The 17,329-nt window shown below is 41.9% G+C and overlaps 1 protein-coding gene across 3 annotated transcripts in view; it reads left to right on the top strand.

Moving 5' to 3' along the window:
• Nucleotides 1-17,329, top strand: part of LOC149471118 (apoptosis-inducing factor 3-like) — a 202,624-nt gene that overhangs the window by 117,440 nt on the left and 67,855 nt on the right. For all 3 annotated transcript variants that reach the window (XM_089657819.1, XM_089657809.1, XM_089657825.1), the window contains exons 14-15: nucleotides 6,376-6,452; nucleotides 15,228-15,345. In XM_089657819.1, coding sequence (XP_089513945.1) covers nucleotides 6,376-6,452; nucleotides 15,228-15,345 — 195 coding nt within the window. The remainder of the gene's footprint in view (nucleotides 1-6,375; nucleotides 6,453-15,227; nucleotides 15,346-17,329) is intronic.

The raw sequence follows: 17,329 nt of genomic DNA, 5'->3' as shown, positions 1-17,329 counted from the left end.
ACAAGGATAAAGTGGTCTTCTGTACAAACAGTTATTTTCCTTAAGGTGGTATCAGCCTTCCATCTTAATGAAGATATCGGGCTTCATTCACAAAGTGGTATGTACCGCTTTAAGATTGACAGAAAAATACCTCTTAGCGTTTTTCAAACATTTTTGTGCAATTCACTAAAAAATGCTTGTAAAATAAGGCATGTGTTATTTCAACAAAATGTGTGGTATTTATCTCCTGAAACTAATTGGTATTTTATTGCATGACACCACTGGGACGATACAGCAGAGAGGGATTAGGACACCTGTCAGTTTTTATTACTGTCTGTGCCACTCTTAGAGAAACCTACTTTCTATATCTACTGTTTCTCCTTGCCATTGAAAGGGAAAGAAAATCACATATTTTGCATTGACATTGGAACACCAACAGAGGGGAAATATCTCCAATGGGAAACGGATGGCAGAAAAAAAAATCTGATGGGGATTCTAAGCCTCCGATACTCTATCCAAAGTGGGGGAAAAAATTGCCTTAGGTCAGACTATAACCCTTTTCGCTGCTAGGCCCTGTGCTCCACTTTTAAATCCAGCTGGCCAGACCATTTTGCAATTTTTCCATTGCTTTTTTATTTTTTACCTTTTTATAGCTTTCAGAGTTTGTAAAAGGCCCCCCAAACCATATATTTTCTGAAAGCACATGACCAGTAGAATAAAAAGAAGATGCTACTGATTTTTAAGACTTTCCGATATTTGCACAATGTTTATCACAGCAATATTTTTGCTGAAAATACACTAAAATCACTATTAGCAGATAAAAACACAGCAAATTAAAAAAAAAAATTCCTGCTAAATATAACATTTTAACCTGTATTGAGTTAATAATTACCAAATATTTGTCAATTTTAATTAGTGCCTTTTTGCAAAATGCTGAATATTTAACTTATGCAAAAATATAAATAACCAAATATCTCAAAAAATTTGAGAGTTTTCATTTTTCACTTAGTTTTAGAATTTGTAAAACACCCCCCAATTCATTAATTTTCTGAAAGCACATGACCAGTATAATAAAAATATTTACGCAAATGTTTATCAAAACAATATTTTTGCTAAAAATACACTAAAATCATTATTAGCAGATACAAACACAGCAAATTTTACAAAATTCCTGCTAAATATAAAAGCTTAACCTATATTGAGTTAATAATTAACAAATATTTGTCAACTTTAAATTGTGCCTTTTTGCGAAATGTTGAAAATTGACATACGCAAAAAACTCTCTAAAAATCTGGAGGTTTTCATTTTTCACTTGCAGCTTTCAAAGTTTGTAAAAGACCAAAAAAACATATATTTTCTGAAAGCACATGACCAGTAGAATAAAAAGGTGATACTGATATTGTTTAGGCACCACAATAGTTGCTCAAATGTTTATCAAATTGCTAAAATCCTTATTTGCACACAAAACCACAACAGAAATTACAAAATTCCTGCTAAATTTCTTAAAAGGCCTTATCTAATGGGATGTACTAAAGCGTATGTCCATGGAGGGCTGTGTTTACCCGCACGGGAATACACAGGTGTTCTCTGCATTCCCGTGCAGGCAATCCTATTTACATGAACTGGGATGCAGCAGCTGCAAGGACAGATCTGACATCCATGTGGGTATAGGTCCATGGCCCCAGACGCAGACAGTGTGAGTTCAGGGACATACACCCACATGTATGTCAAGTTGGGAGCAGTGGCTGTACATTCCCGTGCAACTGCTGTGTCCCAATTGACATCAATAAGACTGCCTGCATTGGGACGCACGGAACACCTGTGCTTCCCTGTGCAGCTAAACATGGTCTCGTTGTAGTATGCCCCGCGTGAACGAGTCCTTAGGCCTTGTGGTTATGCTGAGTTTTTGCTGCCTTCCAAATGCCCCCCTTAAGTTGCAATAGGCAGTGAACAGGGCGACGATGCCGTCATGCTTTAGAAGCATGTCTAAATTTATCCTTGCCATTTTAATTTTTTTTTTACAACTTGCTTTTGTGAGGTGTGCGGGGCCCACAGCGCGATCACAGGGGTGGTAACCGCGTTTTGGAAAAGGTGCATGCACTTTTTTTTGTGTGTGTGAAACGCAGTCCATTCAAATGAAAGGGCTACCGTGTCTGCACAAACATGAGCTGCACTAGTGTAAATCTAGCTTTAAAAGTTTTTTTTACAGTTTTATTTAATTTTGTTATATAATATTTTATATTTAAAAAAACATTGTTTTGGAGGGGGGGGGCTTTGGAGAGACATCAGTAGTCTACACAGACCTCTTATGTCTCTCTTTTCATAGTTGCATAGTTTCATTCACAAGCTGACAGTAAATTTTGTATTTCACTTGTCTGTCAGTGATAAATTCAGAAGCAATCTACTGATCACTGTCTATATTCGTTGAGGAAAAGAAGGGGACAGGTAAACACCCCACTCTCAAGAAAGGAAGGGGTCTTCCCCTCTCCAAGCTGACAGCAATCTGTCAGCGACTGCAGCCGGCAGAAGGGGAAGGAGGGATAGCCGGGTAGCAGCTTCAGGGAGGGGGAACCCGACCATCAGAGAGGTGGGGGACACTGAAGGGGGGGTCAAAGCAGCACTGGGGGTATCTACTTTGACTGACTGACCTCTCTGTGACTGCCCTGCAGCACTGAAAGTTGGTGAGAGAGGCAGAGGAGGGAAGCCAACAGTGAGGAGGGGGGGAGTAAGCAGGGCAGCCAGGGTAATGCAGTGTTAGGGGGGGTGGGGGGCATTTTAGAAGTCTGCATAGGCAGGTGGAGGGACGGCAGACACAGGGCAGAACATTTCTGCTATAAGTTCATGGTCCCTGAAGTGCCTATTAGCTTATAGCAGAACAGGAATATAGGTCCATATGGCGTATGGACCTGGCCAGCTAGAAGCAGTGTTGTAGGTCTGTACGTTATACGGACCTGGCAGTGAAAGGGTTCAAGTCATTTTTGCTGTGATATTTGGGGAATTCATTGCTATAGCTTTGGATATGTTTTGTCTTGCTAGAGAATATCCATTGGTGGAGATTTACTAATGCCCAGAGAATCAGGTCCAGCTGTTCATAGTAACTGATCAGCTTCTAAATTCAGCTTTGACAACATAACACCTAGTACGTGATTAGTGACTACACACAGCTGCGCCAGATTCTTTGTGCTCCAGTTTTAGTAAATCTCCAGTATCATTCTGTAATGTTCTTCAAAGTCTCACTTTATTATTCATCTGCCAATCCTTCAAATTGATGACACCCCTCTCCTAACAACTCAAGTTCCACACCTTATTATTATTATACAGGATTTATATAGCGCCAACAGTTTGCTCAGCTCTTTACAAAATGAAGGTAGACAATATAGTTGCAATACAGTTTGGTACAAGAGGAATCAGAGGGACCTGCTCATTACAATTATTGTCTATTCCTAATCTGATTCTCTCTTGCAAAAAAAAAAAAATGCCAAAGGTATCTCCAAAGTATTCCCACCACATATGACACGCTATGTTCTACCAAGGAATTAGACCATTGTGATGTGCAGGTACATTGTATTATGTTTGGAGTGATTGGGAGGTTTGTGCAGCAAATGATGTATATGCTTGTATATACACAAAAAAGTTGCTGAAAATCTGTCAAAATGAAGGGAGAAAATAAATATATTTTACTAAATGTATAATTTCTGTGTTTTTATCCATATTTTGCTTCAATGCCTTACTGTTGAGAGACCACTGATCCAAAAAGTTAGAGACTACTCCAAATCAGCTACTACATTTTTACATTTTCTTCAGTATCGCATGCCTGGACCACTACTTATATAACGCATACATTTATTTCCTTTAGTGAATTGATTTAACACCATTTTATGTGGTATTTGCCAGGTGTTTTTGAGGTAAATACTGCAACAAGGAATAGTGAATTGACATTTTCAGCACCACATGCGATATTTGGGAAAAATTTGTCAGATCGTCTAAATACCACATGTGATCTGCTTTGAATGGAACCTGTTATCTCCTTTCTTGTGACCTGTTCTCTTCTCTTCTTGGGGACCCTGCAGGCTCTTCTGGCTCCTCCTTTCTGTCTGGTGCCCCCATAGCATGCAGCTTGCTATGGGGGCACCCGCTGGTCCGTGTGTTCATTCACACACAGAACTGTGGCTTGGCCCCACCCCACACCTGTCCTCATTGGCCGACTGTCTGACAGCAGCGGGAGCCAATGGCTCCCGCTTGCTTTGTCAGCCAATGAGGAGGCAGTGACCCGGGACAGCCGAGGCTGTCATGTACATCGCTGGATCTCAGTGAGGCTCAGGTAAGTATTGAGGAGGCTGGGGGTACTGCTGCACACAGAAGGTGTTTTACCTTCATGCACAGAATGCATGAAGGTGAAAAACCTTCAGTCTTTACAACCACTTTAACTAAGCCAAATGATTGGTTGTATGCAATGTTCACTTTCCAAGAAAATAATAAGATCAGTCCGTGACTAAGGGCCCATTCACACCAGAAACTGCATGTTTACTGCACATTTTTTACATGTGCAATTACATGCTTTTGACACGTTTTACATTCATCTGGATGCATTTGCAGTGCATTTTTCTTAAGCTTGTATTTCCTTTGAGGTCACCTCTGTCTTCTTTCTTCTTTGAGCTTTTATGTGCATTGCACTGTGTCACAGTGCATGTTTGTGCATTTACATGCATTTGGATGCGCGTCTGTGCATTTGTAGTGCAAAAAAATGCAGCATGCTGTAATTCCTTTTTTTTTTTTGCACTGCAATAGTGTGAACTATTCCCATAAGATAACCTGGATTTTGGACTGTCTATTCCAGGGGAGCTGAACCGTTTGAAGATCAAGGGCCACTTAAGTGATTTGGTAACCAGTCGTGGGCTACAGTGAACTATGGGATTTTATCTTTATTATGCAAACAGAAGCGCTCCTCTTCGTATTCCAATCTTCTCAATTACCCATCAGAATTCTCTTTCATTCCATTGTGGTATATTATTATGCAATTCCGTGATCTTCCACTGTGCTAATACGAAACTCCAAAAGAAAAAATACGTTGCTGTGGTTTGGCACATTGGTGGTTGTAAAAGGAGCGATCTCACGTGTTATGGATTTGGTCACGTTTAAAGTGAAATGCACAGTTTTCACCCGCAGAGGGTAAGAGTATTTAGGAGAATGGTTTGAATAGCGTTTGAGTATAAACATACTACACTATATTCGTTTTTTCTTTTGGAGTTTCGTATTAACACACTGGAAGATCGCAGAATTGCACAGTATATACCACAACAGGGTGAAAGAGAATTCTGATGGGTAATTGAGAAGATTGGAATACGAAGAGGAGCTCTTCTGTTTTGTTAATAAGGACTTTATTAGTACTGGACTGAGAGCTGCCCTTTTTTGTTTTGCATTTAATCTTGTGGTGCTGTATATTATTATTATTATATGGGGCTTTATCGTCCCCCCAAACCACAAATGTAAATGAGCCTTTACTGTCCTGAGCCCCCTATAAGGCTGCTTTCACACTGATGTACTTCTGCTTACCCGCACCACAGATGCAGTGCATTGCACGTACGGGTTAGCTGCACAGGGCCATAGACTTTTGTTACATCTTGCGGGTGTGATGCACTTTCTGAAAGTGCAGCAAAATTCTTGCATTCAGGAGTTTTGGTGCGCTTTCAGAAAGTGCACCAAACCTGCAGGATATAATAGAAGTCTATAGCTCAGTGCAGCTAACCTGCAGGAAAGCCACAGGTGCACTATGCTGCACCTGCAGATCAGTACAAAAGCAGCCTAATAACCCTAATAAAAGTGCCGTGTATGTAATGATTAATACACTGACCTTTTCCTCTTCCAACTTCTGCTTGTTTCACTCTCCAGGCTGTTAGAAAGGTGCCAGGCAAAGTGCACTTGGTATCCCTCCCACCTGAGACAGGAGCCAGTGCTACAATGGAAGCATCAGCTTATGCAGCTCCTGCTCCATTTGCGACCACTTGCTTCCTCTGGTGCTGGCGTCGGCTCCATGCACTCTGACTCTCTGGGATGGTGGGTTGGCAACCTGTTGATCATAATCTGGGTTTGCTGACCCACCATCCGAGAGCATGGTCATGTGCTTCCCTGGTTTGAGGTCACGGATTGCATCAGAGGACTCACAGGCGACTAGTTGGGCACCCCTGGTCTATGTAGTTGGAATGCAGTAAAAAATGCATCCCACTGCATCAGGTGTGGATGGGCCGTAAAAGTGTGAAAATTAATAGAAACCAACTCAAGACATATGATAAAAGGAAATATTTTCCATGGAATATTATTTACTGTTTATTTACCATACTCAGTTCAGAATTGTCATTCTTCACGTGTTAATATATTTTTATTATTTTTCAAATTTAGGCGTAGTCCCTGTGTCAAATTTCCTGAAGGGAAGCAGAGTTGCAGTGGACTCTAGAGGAGCAATCTATGTAGACCAGGTACCTGATTGTGGTTATTGTCAACAGGTCTTGTATATGACTTTGTCTAAATGCATAGTTTCATATTTTGCTCTAACTACTTATAATAATGCTCATTATTGTATATAATGACTTTTATAGCTTAAAGTGATACTGAACTTTGGTTAAAAAATATATATTCAAGTTTGTGTTCTTAACTCAAAAACTACCTTCTGTTGCTCTCGTTCCAATTAAAATACAATAAAGTGACACATTACAGTGATAAAAATAGTGAAATATTTAAAATATCTGCATGTTCATGTCCTCAGTCTGTTGCACTTTTGTGAGTATATTTTATTGTCTGCACTAAATATTTTGTTATAATTATCCTACACTATGTGAAACCTTTTATTTACATACATTGAAAAAAAATTATGTATTTTTTTTTACACATTTATACATTTTAATTTCATGCATTGTTTATTTTTTTCTTACATTTTTAGTATGTATTTGCTGTTTTGAGATTTTTATATTTTTTTTAGGAGAACACATATGGCATTTTATTACTGCACCTATGTATGAATATTCTTTTGTTTTAATATTGCACTATTTTTATCACTGTAATTTGTCACAGTAATATATTTAACTATATCCTTCAACAGATGTTAGTGCTGTACTATGTTAGTAATCTATCTTTAGAATCTTCATATATCTTTGTGGATGTGTATAGATTGTTTTTGGAAAATAAGGCTATCGTTTAGTGTCACTGTTGAATGAATTGATCCTGTGATGTGGTCTGTGGCGAGCTTAGGTGCATATAATTGCAGATTAGAAGTAGCAGGGAACTTTCTCCTTTTTGACAATGCTTAGGCACACTCCATTCTTCAAGCCTCACAGAAGATTTTCAGAATTTTTAAATAATCAGAAGCATATCCTACCCACTCCTGTGTCTGATCAATAAACTACACCATAGGTGTGAGCGGCCTAAATCTAGAAAAAGGAAGAGCTGCCCATCATAGCTCATACCTTCACTAATATACAGTTGCAAGAAAAAGTATGTGAACCCCTTGGGATTACGTGGAGTTTTGCATGAATTGGGCATAAAATGTGCTCTGAACGTCAGCTAAGTCACAACAATAGAAGAACACAGTCTGCTGAACATAATACTACACAAACATTAGATGTTGCCATGGTTTAATTGCACATAACATGAAAACATTCACAGTGCAGGGAGGAAAAAGTATGTGAGGCCCTAGCTTAATGACTTCTCCCAGAGCTAATTGTAGCCAGGAGTGAGCCAACCTTGACTCCAATCAGTGTGATGATATTGGATGTGTTGCTGACAGCTGTCCTGCCCTTAAAAAACACACACCTGTTTTGGGTTTACTGGTTTCAAGAAGCACTGCCTGATGTGAACCATGCCTCGCAGAAAAGAGCTCTCAGAAGACCTACGATCAAGAAGTGTTGACTTGCATGAAGCTGGAAAGGGTTACAAAAGTATCTCCAAAAGCCTTGATGTTCATGTGTCCACGGTAAGACAGACTGTCTACAAATGGAGAAATTTTATCACTGTTGCTACTCTCCCTAGGCGTGGTCGTCCTGTAAAAATGACTGCAAGAGCACAGCGCAGAATGCTGCATGAGGTAAAGAAGAATCCCAAAGTGTCAGCTAAAGACCTACAGAAATCTCTGGCACATGCTAACATTTTTGTTGACACATCTACAATAAGGAAAACATTGAACAAGAATGGAGTACATGGGAGAACACCACGGAGGAAGCCATTGCTGTCCAAAAAGAATATTGCAGCACGTTTGAAGTTTGCAAAAGAGCACCTGGATGTTCCACAGCACTACTGGCAAAATATACTGTGGACAGATGAAACCAAGATTGAGTTGTTTGGGAAGAACACACAACACTATGTGTGGAGAAAAAAAGGCACAGCGCACCAACATCAAAACCTCATCCCCACTGTAAAACATGGCTGAGGGAGCATCATGGTTTGGGGCTGCTTTGCTGTTGTCATTGATGGGAAAATGAATTCCAGAGTTTATCAAGACATTTTGCAGGAAAACGTACGACCATCTGTCCACCAACTGAAGCTCTGCAGAGGATGGGTGATGCAACAGGACAATGACCCAAAGCATACAAGTCATTCAACAAAACAATGGCTGCAACAGCACAGAATACGCCTTCTGGAGTGGCCCAGTCAGAGTGCTGACCTCAACCCGATTGAAATGCTGTGGCATGACCTTAAGAGAGCGATTCACACCAGACATCCCAAGAATATTGCTACACTGAAACAGTTTTGTGAAGAGGAGTGGTCCAAAATTACTCCAGATCGTTGTGCAGGTCTGATCTGCAACTACAGGAAACGTTTGGTTGAGGTTATTGCTGCTAAAGGAGGGTCAACCAGTTATTAAGTCCAAAGGTTCACATACTTTTTCCTCCCTGCACTGTGAATGTTTACATGTTATGTGCAATTAAACCATGGCAACATCTAATGTTTGTGTAGTATTATGTTCAGCAGACTGTGTTCTTCTATTGTTGTGACTTAGATGACGTTCAGAGCACATTTTATGCCCAATTCATGCAAAGCTCCACGTAATCCCAAGGGGTTCACATACTTTTTCTTGCAACTGTATCAGCTACAGAGTATTATGAAACAGAGGAAACCTCAGACCAAGGCGAAACAACAGAATGTCCTATGTAACTGCATTGTGTTTAAAAAGATGCCCGAGTCTAGGTTAATTGTAAATAAGCCATCTAGATTACAGCGATATACATTACTATATCTTAATCGTACAGTAAAGGACACAGTCAGAGTCATTGTAGACTCTGGGTTATAGGCTTGTACCCTCAGGTGATTAAACACTGGCAAAGCTTCCGAGAACACCCCCCCAAGAGTCTCCCCTATATCTCTGACCCACTCTGTGAGTCCTCTTTCACCCTTTGCCTCTGACCATTAATGTAAAATCCAGAACTGTATTTGGAATGTATTCACTTTACAGTGTAAACTTTTCAAACTTGGCCCTTAAATTCAATGACTCAAGGCTTAGTCTCAGGTGGATGACCAGTTGTGACATCGCACCAGAGGTTACACACTTTGCTGCCATGCACCACCTAGAGTTGTTATAAGATACACAAGCATTTCCTCACTCTGTTGTCATGAGAATTTAGCTACAAGGTGGTCTACATCTGGGTTGCTCCATACTCCTTCTGGACACACTTACCCTATATTCTGCACCCTACTTTGTGAGTACCCTAAAGCGGATTACTCTTACCTGTATCTATGGGGGAGACCAGGCGAAAAAAGGCCATGATAAAAGCTCAGGCAAACACGGGCTCTGCCAAAGCTCTACTCTTCATTCAACCTCAGAGTGACAATGCTTGCACTGGAGCAAGATTTGATATTACACTGGTGTCTGCATCCAATTCTAGTTCTCGGGCACACAACAAGCAGCCTACGTGACAAAAGTAGAAGTTCCTGTGTTATTGCCACAATTCTTAGGACAACTAATGGCCTTAATACAGCCATCTTTTTCCAAGGCTACAAATCCCCATGCCCCTTCACCAGCTCCTTTGTCTTTACCATAGTTGAATTCCAATATGCCTGCTCTAGATGAGTGTTACACAGAAAAGAATGATGAGGATATAGATATCAGAGAAGGCTGCAGAAGATGTGTTTTCCCCTCACAGACTTTTAAACCTGAAAAGGGAGCTTCACGCAACAAAATGGTTGCTAATGTGGATAGGCTCACTGCTGCTGTACACAAGAACTATGGTATTGTAGAAACTGATTCTTCTCCATCTCTCCAAACCCCTTTTGGGTACAAAGAGACCTGCAAAACCTTTAGACATTCCCTGTTCATGAATAAATAGAATGAACAATCTATGAAGATTGGATCACTCTATAAAAGATTTTCACTCCTCCAAAATGTTTACCAAACTCTATCCAGTGGAAAAAGAGTTCACCAAAAGTGGTCTGTTCTTGTAGTTGATCCTACTCTATCTTTTGAAGAGGTTTCTTTATTTAAAGACTGCAGATAGGAAGTTGAGAAACTCTTAAAGATTTTACTGTTGCAAGCATAGACCTACAATTAGCTCTTGCTGCAATTTCAGTATGTCTAACTGCAGCAAATTGGACTAGGACAATGAACAAACAACATTATTTTGTTTTCAGGACCATGCTTTAACAGATCAATTACAGCAGTTACCTTGGGTGGATGCCCTAGAACTTGAGATGAATTTCCAGAATGGCCCTAATTTCCATTCACATGTACAGAATCCTGTGGCTCAAAGCCTGGACAGCTGAAGCTGCCTATAAAAAAAAGTGCCTCACACATTTTCCCTTTCAAGGCAGATGTGTTTTTGGGGAGGCACTTGACCATTTCAGGTGTCACAGGAGGAAAGTTTTTTTTCTCTTACTGTGGAAGATTCCAAAAGCCTCTTCTCAGGAGTTTCTGCCTCCTCAAAATACAGAGCACCTAATCACTGAACTCCGGCTTCAACCGGTAACCTTTTCCTTTCAGTGCAAGATTTGAGCTACTAAGCCCACCAAGTGTTCCCCAAAGCCCTCTTGCCAATGAAGGGATGACCTCACTTCTAAGAATGGGGGGCATCTGTTACAGTTTTTCTCTCTGGGTCTCAGACCTGTGGGTTTAATCGGTGGTTTCAAAGGGGTGCAAGATAGCATTCAATATTCTTCCCTCTCACTAATTTGTTTTCCCAAATGAACCAAAAACCATCTCTTTTCCCAGGGAGTAGCTGTGCCAGTACCTCGTCAAGACAGGTTGAACGGTTTCTATTCAAACCTGTTTATGGTACCAAAACCCAACAGAGATGTTCATACTTTTCTAGACTTAAAATTCATCAACAAATACCTTCATACTCCAAACTTTTGCCTGGAATCTGCAAGGTTGATTATTGCCTCTCTGAGATGAGTGCAAAAACTGGCATCCTTGAACTCCAAGATGCCTATCTGCATATCCCCACTTTAACCACCTTATCAGCACTGTCTGCACTTTGCAATAGCAGATAGGTATTTCCAGTTTGTCGCACTGCCTTTTCAAACCTAATTATAAATCAGCGCAGTCAATACGTGATTACCCCTTACACCGCAAAAATCATCAAACATATAAACATAAGATTGCATATGAATCAGTGATTAAACATAAAGTTGCTGCGTGCACCATAAAGTGGTTTCACGCCACCTCTCAGTAAAAAATTCAGCAAAAGATGCCGCACAACCCACAAACCTTCACTATAAAATGATAAGAAAGTCCAAAACATAAAAGTCCAAAGTAGCAAGATCTTCCACCAAATTATCTACGTGTCCCAATGTCACCATGCCACAATATCTTCTATAACTGATCACCAGTGCTATTCATGTATACACCTCCCATAGACAATATATGCTCACCTCCAGATAGCTAGTCAAGGGTCACAATCGTGCCCCCTTCACAGGCTGCAAACAGGATAGCTCCAGATTCACTCCACCACAGATGGCTCCCACTGTTCAACGGATCCTCCACTCATAGGAAGCGTTATTTCATTCATGAAACAAGAATAGGGACCGATAGTGCTCTCTGTACTGTAAAAACATTTAATCAGCGCATATCAAACACAGGCAGCTCTCTGGCTCACCACCTCCATTACCGACATCAAGATGGTCGCTGGCTGACCGCACTCCAATCCTATACTCGTTACACCCAATCAGCAGGCTTCCTTAGTTTGTTGCAGTGCCTGGTCAGCCTATGCTAGCACCTCTTCTTGCCCTTCTAAGCATTCAGGGCACAGGTTATCTAGATGACCTTCTTCTTAAGGACTAATTTTCTATCTGGCTGTCTAGCATCCACAGAAAAATTCAGTTGCTCCAGGCCTTCAGTGATCACTTTTTTAAAAAATCGGTCATCTGCTGTCACAGGACCGCACTGACCAATGACTGGGAACCATTGCACAGAATATGCTTCTACACAGCTTCCAGAACTATGTATGGAGTTTTCAAGTGTATGGATCTGTGCACTGACAACCATGGTCAGTGGATGACTGAAAGCAAATACAGTTAAGAAAGAAAGAAGGAGCAAAGGTGGAGATACCCTTTTTAGCTCTAAACTGATGACCTTTAGGGACTTTTAAAGCATTGCCTATGGAAAATACCAGGGTGCCGAAGTTTGTCACCATTTCATGGGCGCACACAATTTTAAGCCTTGACATTTTGGGTATCTGTTTACTCAGCGCAACCACATCTTTTATATTTTACAAAAAACTGGCTAATATATTGTGTTCACCTGCCCTAAAATAACTTTTTGCGTATTTGTTTAATGAAGTTTGCATTTCATAAACTGTTGGGCTACTGTTATGTGACATAAAAATTTGAAGTACCACTATTTTATTCTCTCAGGTGTTTGCTTTTAGAAAAGATATAATGTTTGGGGGTTTTACATAATTATCAGGCCTAAAATGATATTTATAAACGACTGCTAAAAATGCAAAACTGCTTTGGCAGCAAAAGGATTGAAGCCTAAGTTAAGCCTAAATTACAAATATAAAAATCCGCACAAGGAACATAACTTACATTTAGTATGATGTTTTGTTTCTCTACCGCTGATTCTTCTTGGTTTAGGATCAAAAGATCTCTGAATGGGAAGGGGGGGGGGGGGGTGATAGTTCCAATCCCTCTTTTAAGAGATCCTTTATTTATAGACCGCTTCTATCAATGGCACAGCAGTGTGGAAAGGGTAGGCATAGTCATGTTCTTAAGGGTAATGACCCACAACCTCTGAAATGTCAGATTGACAGACATCCTAGTTTCCAGATTTAACAACTTCCTCCGTTTGTGGCCAGGATCTCTAGCTCTAGTTTGATGCCTTGATAATTCCCTGGTCTCAGTTAAGACTAATCTATGCCTTCCCCCGGGTGCAAATTCTAACCATCTGCTCAACAAGATAAAGCAAAAGAAGAAGGGGATGATTCTCATTGTACCAAATTGGCCCACACAAACCTTGTACACAGATTTAACTCTGGGAGTCAACTACAAGCCTCTTGCTAGCAGGGCAGACCTGCTGTCTCAAGGCCCTCTGTTCCATCCTGCTTTTAATTTCCTGGCTTTATCGACATGGCTGTGGATGCCCTGATCTTAAGAGACAGAGGGGCCTCTGAGTCTGTCATCCTTTCTAAAAGCAAGAAAAGCCACTTCCAGAAAGCTTTACTATTGCACCTGGAAATCCTTCTTTCCCCAATGTGAGCACAGGCTGTTTGATCCCAGAGATTACTCTGTGCCTCACATTCTGGCCTTTCAAGACTTGACGTTAAGCACTCTGAAAGGACAGGTTTCAGCCTTATCTAAAAACCTCTGGCTTCACTCTCCCTTGCCAAAACCTTTTTTCTAGTTGTATCTCATAACAATCAAGCCCCCCTTGCAGCACCTTGTGCTTCCTCAGCTTGGTTTTGTCTGCCCTGTAGTAACCACCCTTTGAACCCGTCAGGGATATCCCCTTAGATAACCTTCCTTGCAAAGTGGCCTTTTTGATCGCTATGATGGCTGTCAGACGAGCCTCTGAGTCTGTCTGACGGGTCATTCTCTTTTAAAGAACTGTTCCTCATCCTTTACAAAGGCAAGTTTTTCTTATGCCCAAAACCATCTTTTCTTACAAAGGTGGTATCACTCTTCCACCTAAATGAAGACATAGTCCTACCATCCTTATACCCTGCTCCAAAGCATCAATTAGACATTTCTCTTAATTGCCTGGACATAGTGAGAGCCATAAGAGTCTTCCTCAAAGCATCCACTACAGTCAGGAAGTGGAATTCCCTGTCATTAGGACTTTGTAGGGTACACCCTACTTCCAAGTCCACCATTGCTCGATGGGTAAAAAATATGATTGTTTACATTTCCAAGGATAAATCTCCCAGCTCCAGGCTGGTTAAGGCCACTACCTGGTCCTCTGTTCATACCTTTTCAAAATTCTACCAGGTGGCTGTCCAGTTTTCTGTACGTGCAGCTTTCAGCAGCATTGTGAAGTTTTATCTTTTGACCCTTGTTGGGCCTGTTGGCACAGTTCTGCTTTCCTAGTTGTTGTCCCCCCTTTTCATTCATTGCCTGGGAACATCCCAGGGTCTGTGAATATTTTGCTTGTTCCCAGTACTGTATAATTAAGAGAAGAGGAATTTCTCTGTAATTTCCCTACCTTTGGAAGAGTACAGGCTACAGACCACCCTTCCTTTCATTCCTTGGTTACTTTGCATTGCTTGCTACAAAACTGAGAATTTGCAGGATGGGGTAGGATTATAGGGGAGGCACCCATGGTGCGTTGCTTGAAGGTTTTGCCAGTGTCTAATCCCTTGAAGGTATTAGCTTGTAACCCAGGGTCTATGAATACTTTTTTTGTGTCCTCCTAAGATATGGAATTTACAGGTAAGTCAAAATTCCACTTGTTAGTGGTTATAGTGGTCTTAACAGAGAAATGACTTCAGCATGTGTTCTGGATCATTTTCTGAAGTGTTCTGCAGGTTCTCTTTTCTTGGTTGCATCAGACTTTTTTTGCATTGCAATTGACATGTATGGAGAGAAAAGCAGTTCTCAAGGAAAAAAAAAAGCTTCTATAACAGACCCATACTCAGCATTCATTTATTGGCCAAACATACAGAAAAATAGGTGCTGAAAACCCTGCCAACATCTCTTTTTTTATATGTGGTTTTGGTCATACCTACATAGGATTTTAGGTAGCTTTCCAGTGAGTTGTCTATATTTTTTTCTTTCTGATTTTTTTACAATTTGTGTAATTGTGCTTCTAATCTAAAGTGTCTTTTTTACCTCAGTTTATGCGCACCAGTGTTCCTGATGTCTTCGCTGCTGGGGATGTTGTATCATTTCCTCTGTCCATGATGGAGGGACACAGAGCAAATATTGGACACTGGCAGATGGCTCACGCTCATGGTAGGGAATATATAATATGGATGTTGACCTTAAAGTGTTACTAAACCCAGGAGCCTGCATTCACTATATCTGATCTTCAACAGTACACAGGACATGGAAATGAAATTATTATAGTAAATATAAACTGTTAAATACCGTATTTTTCGCACCATAAGACGCACTTTTTTCCCCCCAAAAAAGGGGGGAAAATGTCAGTGCATCTTATGGAGCGAATATGGAGCGGCCGGTCCGGTATTTCCACTGCCGCCATGTCAGAATACCGGGCCGGCCGCTCAGCTCTACAGAGGGACCTTATAGAGATGACTGCTGACCTTTGGGGAGGGGGGGAGCGGGTACCTGAATTTGACAGATACCCGCTCCCACTTCCATGGAGTTGTTCTTTCATCTTACCCGTTCCTCTATCCAGCGGCGCGGTCTTCCCGGCTTCTGTAGTGTGGGCATGACAGCCGGGTGCCAAGTGCGCATGCGCAGGAAGCAGTGCTTTTTGTGAATGGTAAGGCGGCACCTGGGACACATGACAGATCCCAGAAGCCGCCGGACCAATCACAAAGCGCAAGTGCTTCTCGCTCATGCGCACTGGGCACCCGGCTGTCATGTCGAGCGCCATTACAGAAGCCGGGAAGACAGCGCGCGGCTGGATAGAGGAACAGGTAAGATGAAAGAACAACTCCGCGGAAGTGGGAGCGGGTATCTGTCAAATTCAGGTACCCACTCCCCCCCCTCCCCAAAGGTCAGCAGTCATCCCCTGTACTATCCACAGTCTCTGGTCATCTCTGTGCTGTCCGCAGTCTCTGGTCATCCCTGTGCTGTCCGCAGTCTCTGGTCATCCCTGTACTGTGTCCGCAGTCTCTGGTCATCCCCTGCACTGTGTCCGCAGTCTCTGGTCATCCCCTGCGCTGTGTCCGCAGTCTCTGGTCATCCCTGTGCAGTGTCCGCAGTCTCTGGTCATCCCTGTGCTGTGTCCGCAGTCTCTGGTCATCCCTGTGCTGTGTCCGCAGTCTCTGGTCATCCCCTGCACTGTGTCCGCAGTCTCTGGTCATCCCCTGCACTGTGTCCGCAGTCTCTGGTCATCTCCTGCACTGTGTCCGCAGTCTCTGGTCATCTCCTGCACTGTGTCCGCAGTCTCTGGTCATCTCCTGCACTGTGTCCGCAGTCTCTGGTCATCTCCTGTACTGTGTCCGCAGTCTCTGGTCATCTCCTGTACTGTGGCCGCAGTCTCTGGTCATCCCCTGAACTGTGTCCGCAGTCTCTGGTCATCCCCTGAACTGTGTCCGCAGTCTCTGGTCATCCCCTGAACTGTGTCCGCAGTCTCTGGTCATCTCCTGTACTGTGTCCGCAGTCTCTGGTCATCTCCTGTACTGTGGCCGCAGTCTCTGGTCATCCCCTGAACTGTGTCCGCAGTCTCTGGTCATCCCCTGTACTATGTCCGCAGTCTCTGGTCATCTCCTGTACTGTGTCTGCAGTCCATTAGTTCAGAATTTTTTTCCCCTGTTTTCTGCCTCTAAAACCTAGGTGCGTCTTATGGTCAGGTGCGTCTTATGGAGCGAAAAATACGGTACCTTTTCTCATCGGCAAACACAACAGAAGTCTTGTGACTTCTATCAGTGTCTGGCCGAGCACTGGTTAATCTTGTAGGAGGGTTTTCATTCTCCTCTGACTGTTCTATGAGGTTGCATGATTCCTGACCCTCTGTCTAGACATCGCTGATTGGCCCTGTGCCTATCACATGCAACCTCCTAAAAAAAAAAAAAAAAAAGAACAAGAAAAAATATTCTAGCAAAACACATCAAACAGAACATTAGCAGACTTCTCTATAGAGGAAAAGACTAGATCAGACAGCCTTTTTATACAATATAGGGGATTAACACAGTGAGTATATAAGCATATAAGATATCCAGCACTTTCCTGCTTTAATTCAAATACCCCACCAAGTCAGGGGTATTTGAATTAAGGGGAGTTTAGGGGAAGGACGGTTAAAGTGACT

The sequence above is a fragment of the Staurois parvus genome, unplaced genomic scaffold, assembly GCF_062004578.1.
Source record: "Staurois parvus isolate SC_StPar_1 unplaced genomic scaffold, SC_StPar_1.0 ptg000029l, whole genome shotgun sequence".
NCBI classification, from domain to species: Eukaryota; Metazoa; Chordata; class Amphibia; order Anura; family Ranidae; genus Staurois; species Staurois parvus.
Note: the sequence above shows the minus strand (reverse complement) of the source record. Positions and strands in the feature narration are given on the sequence as shown.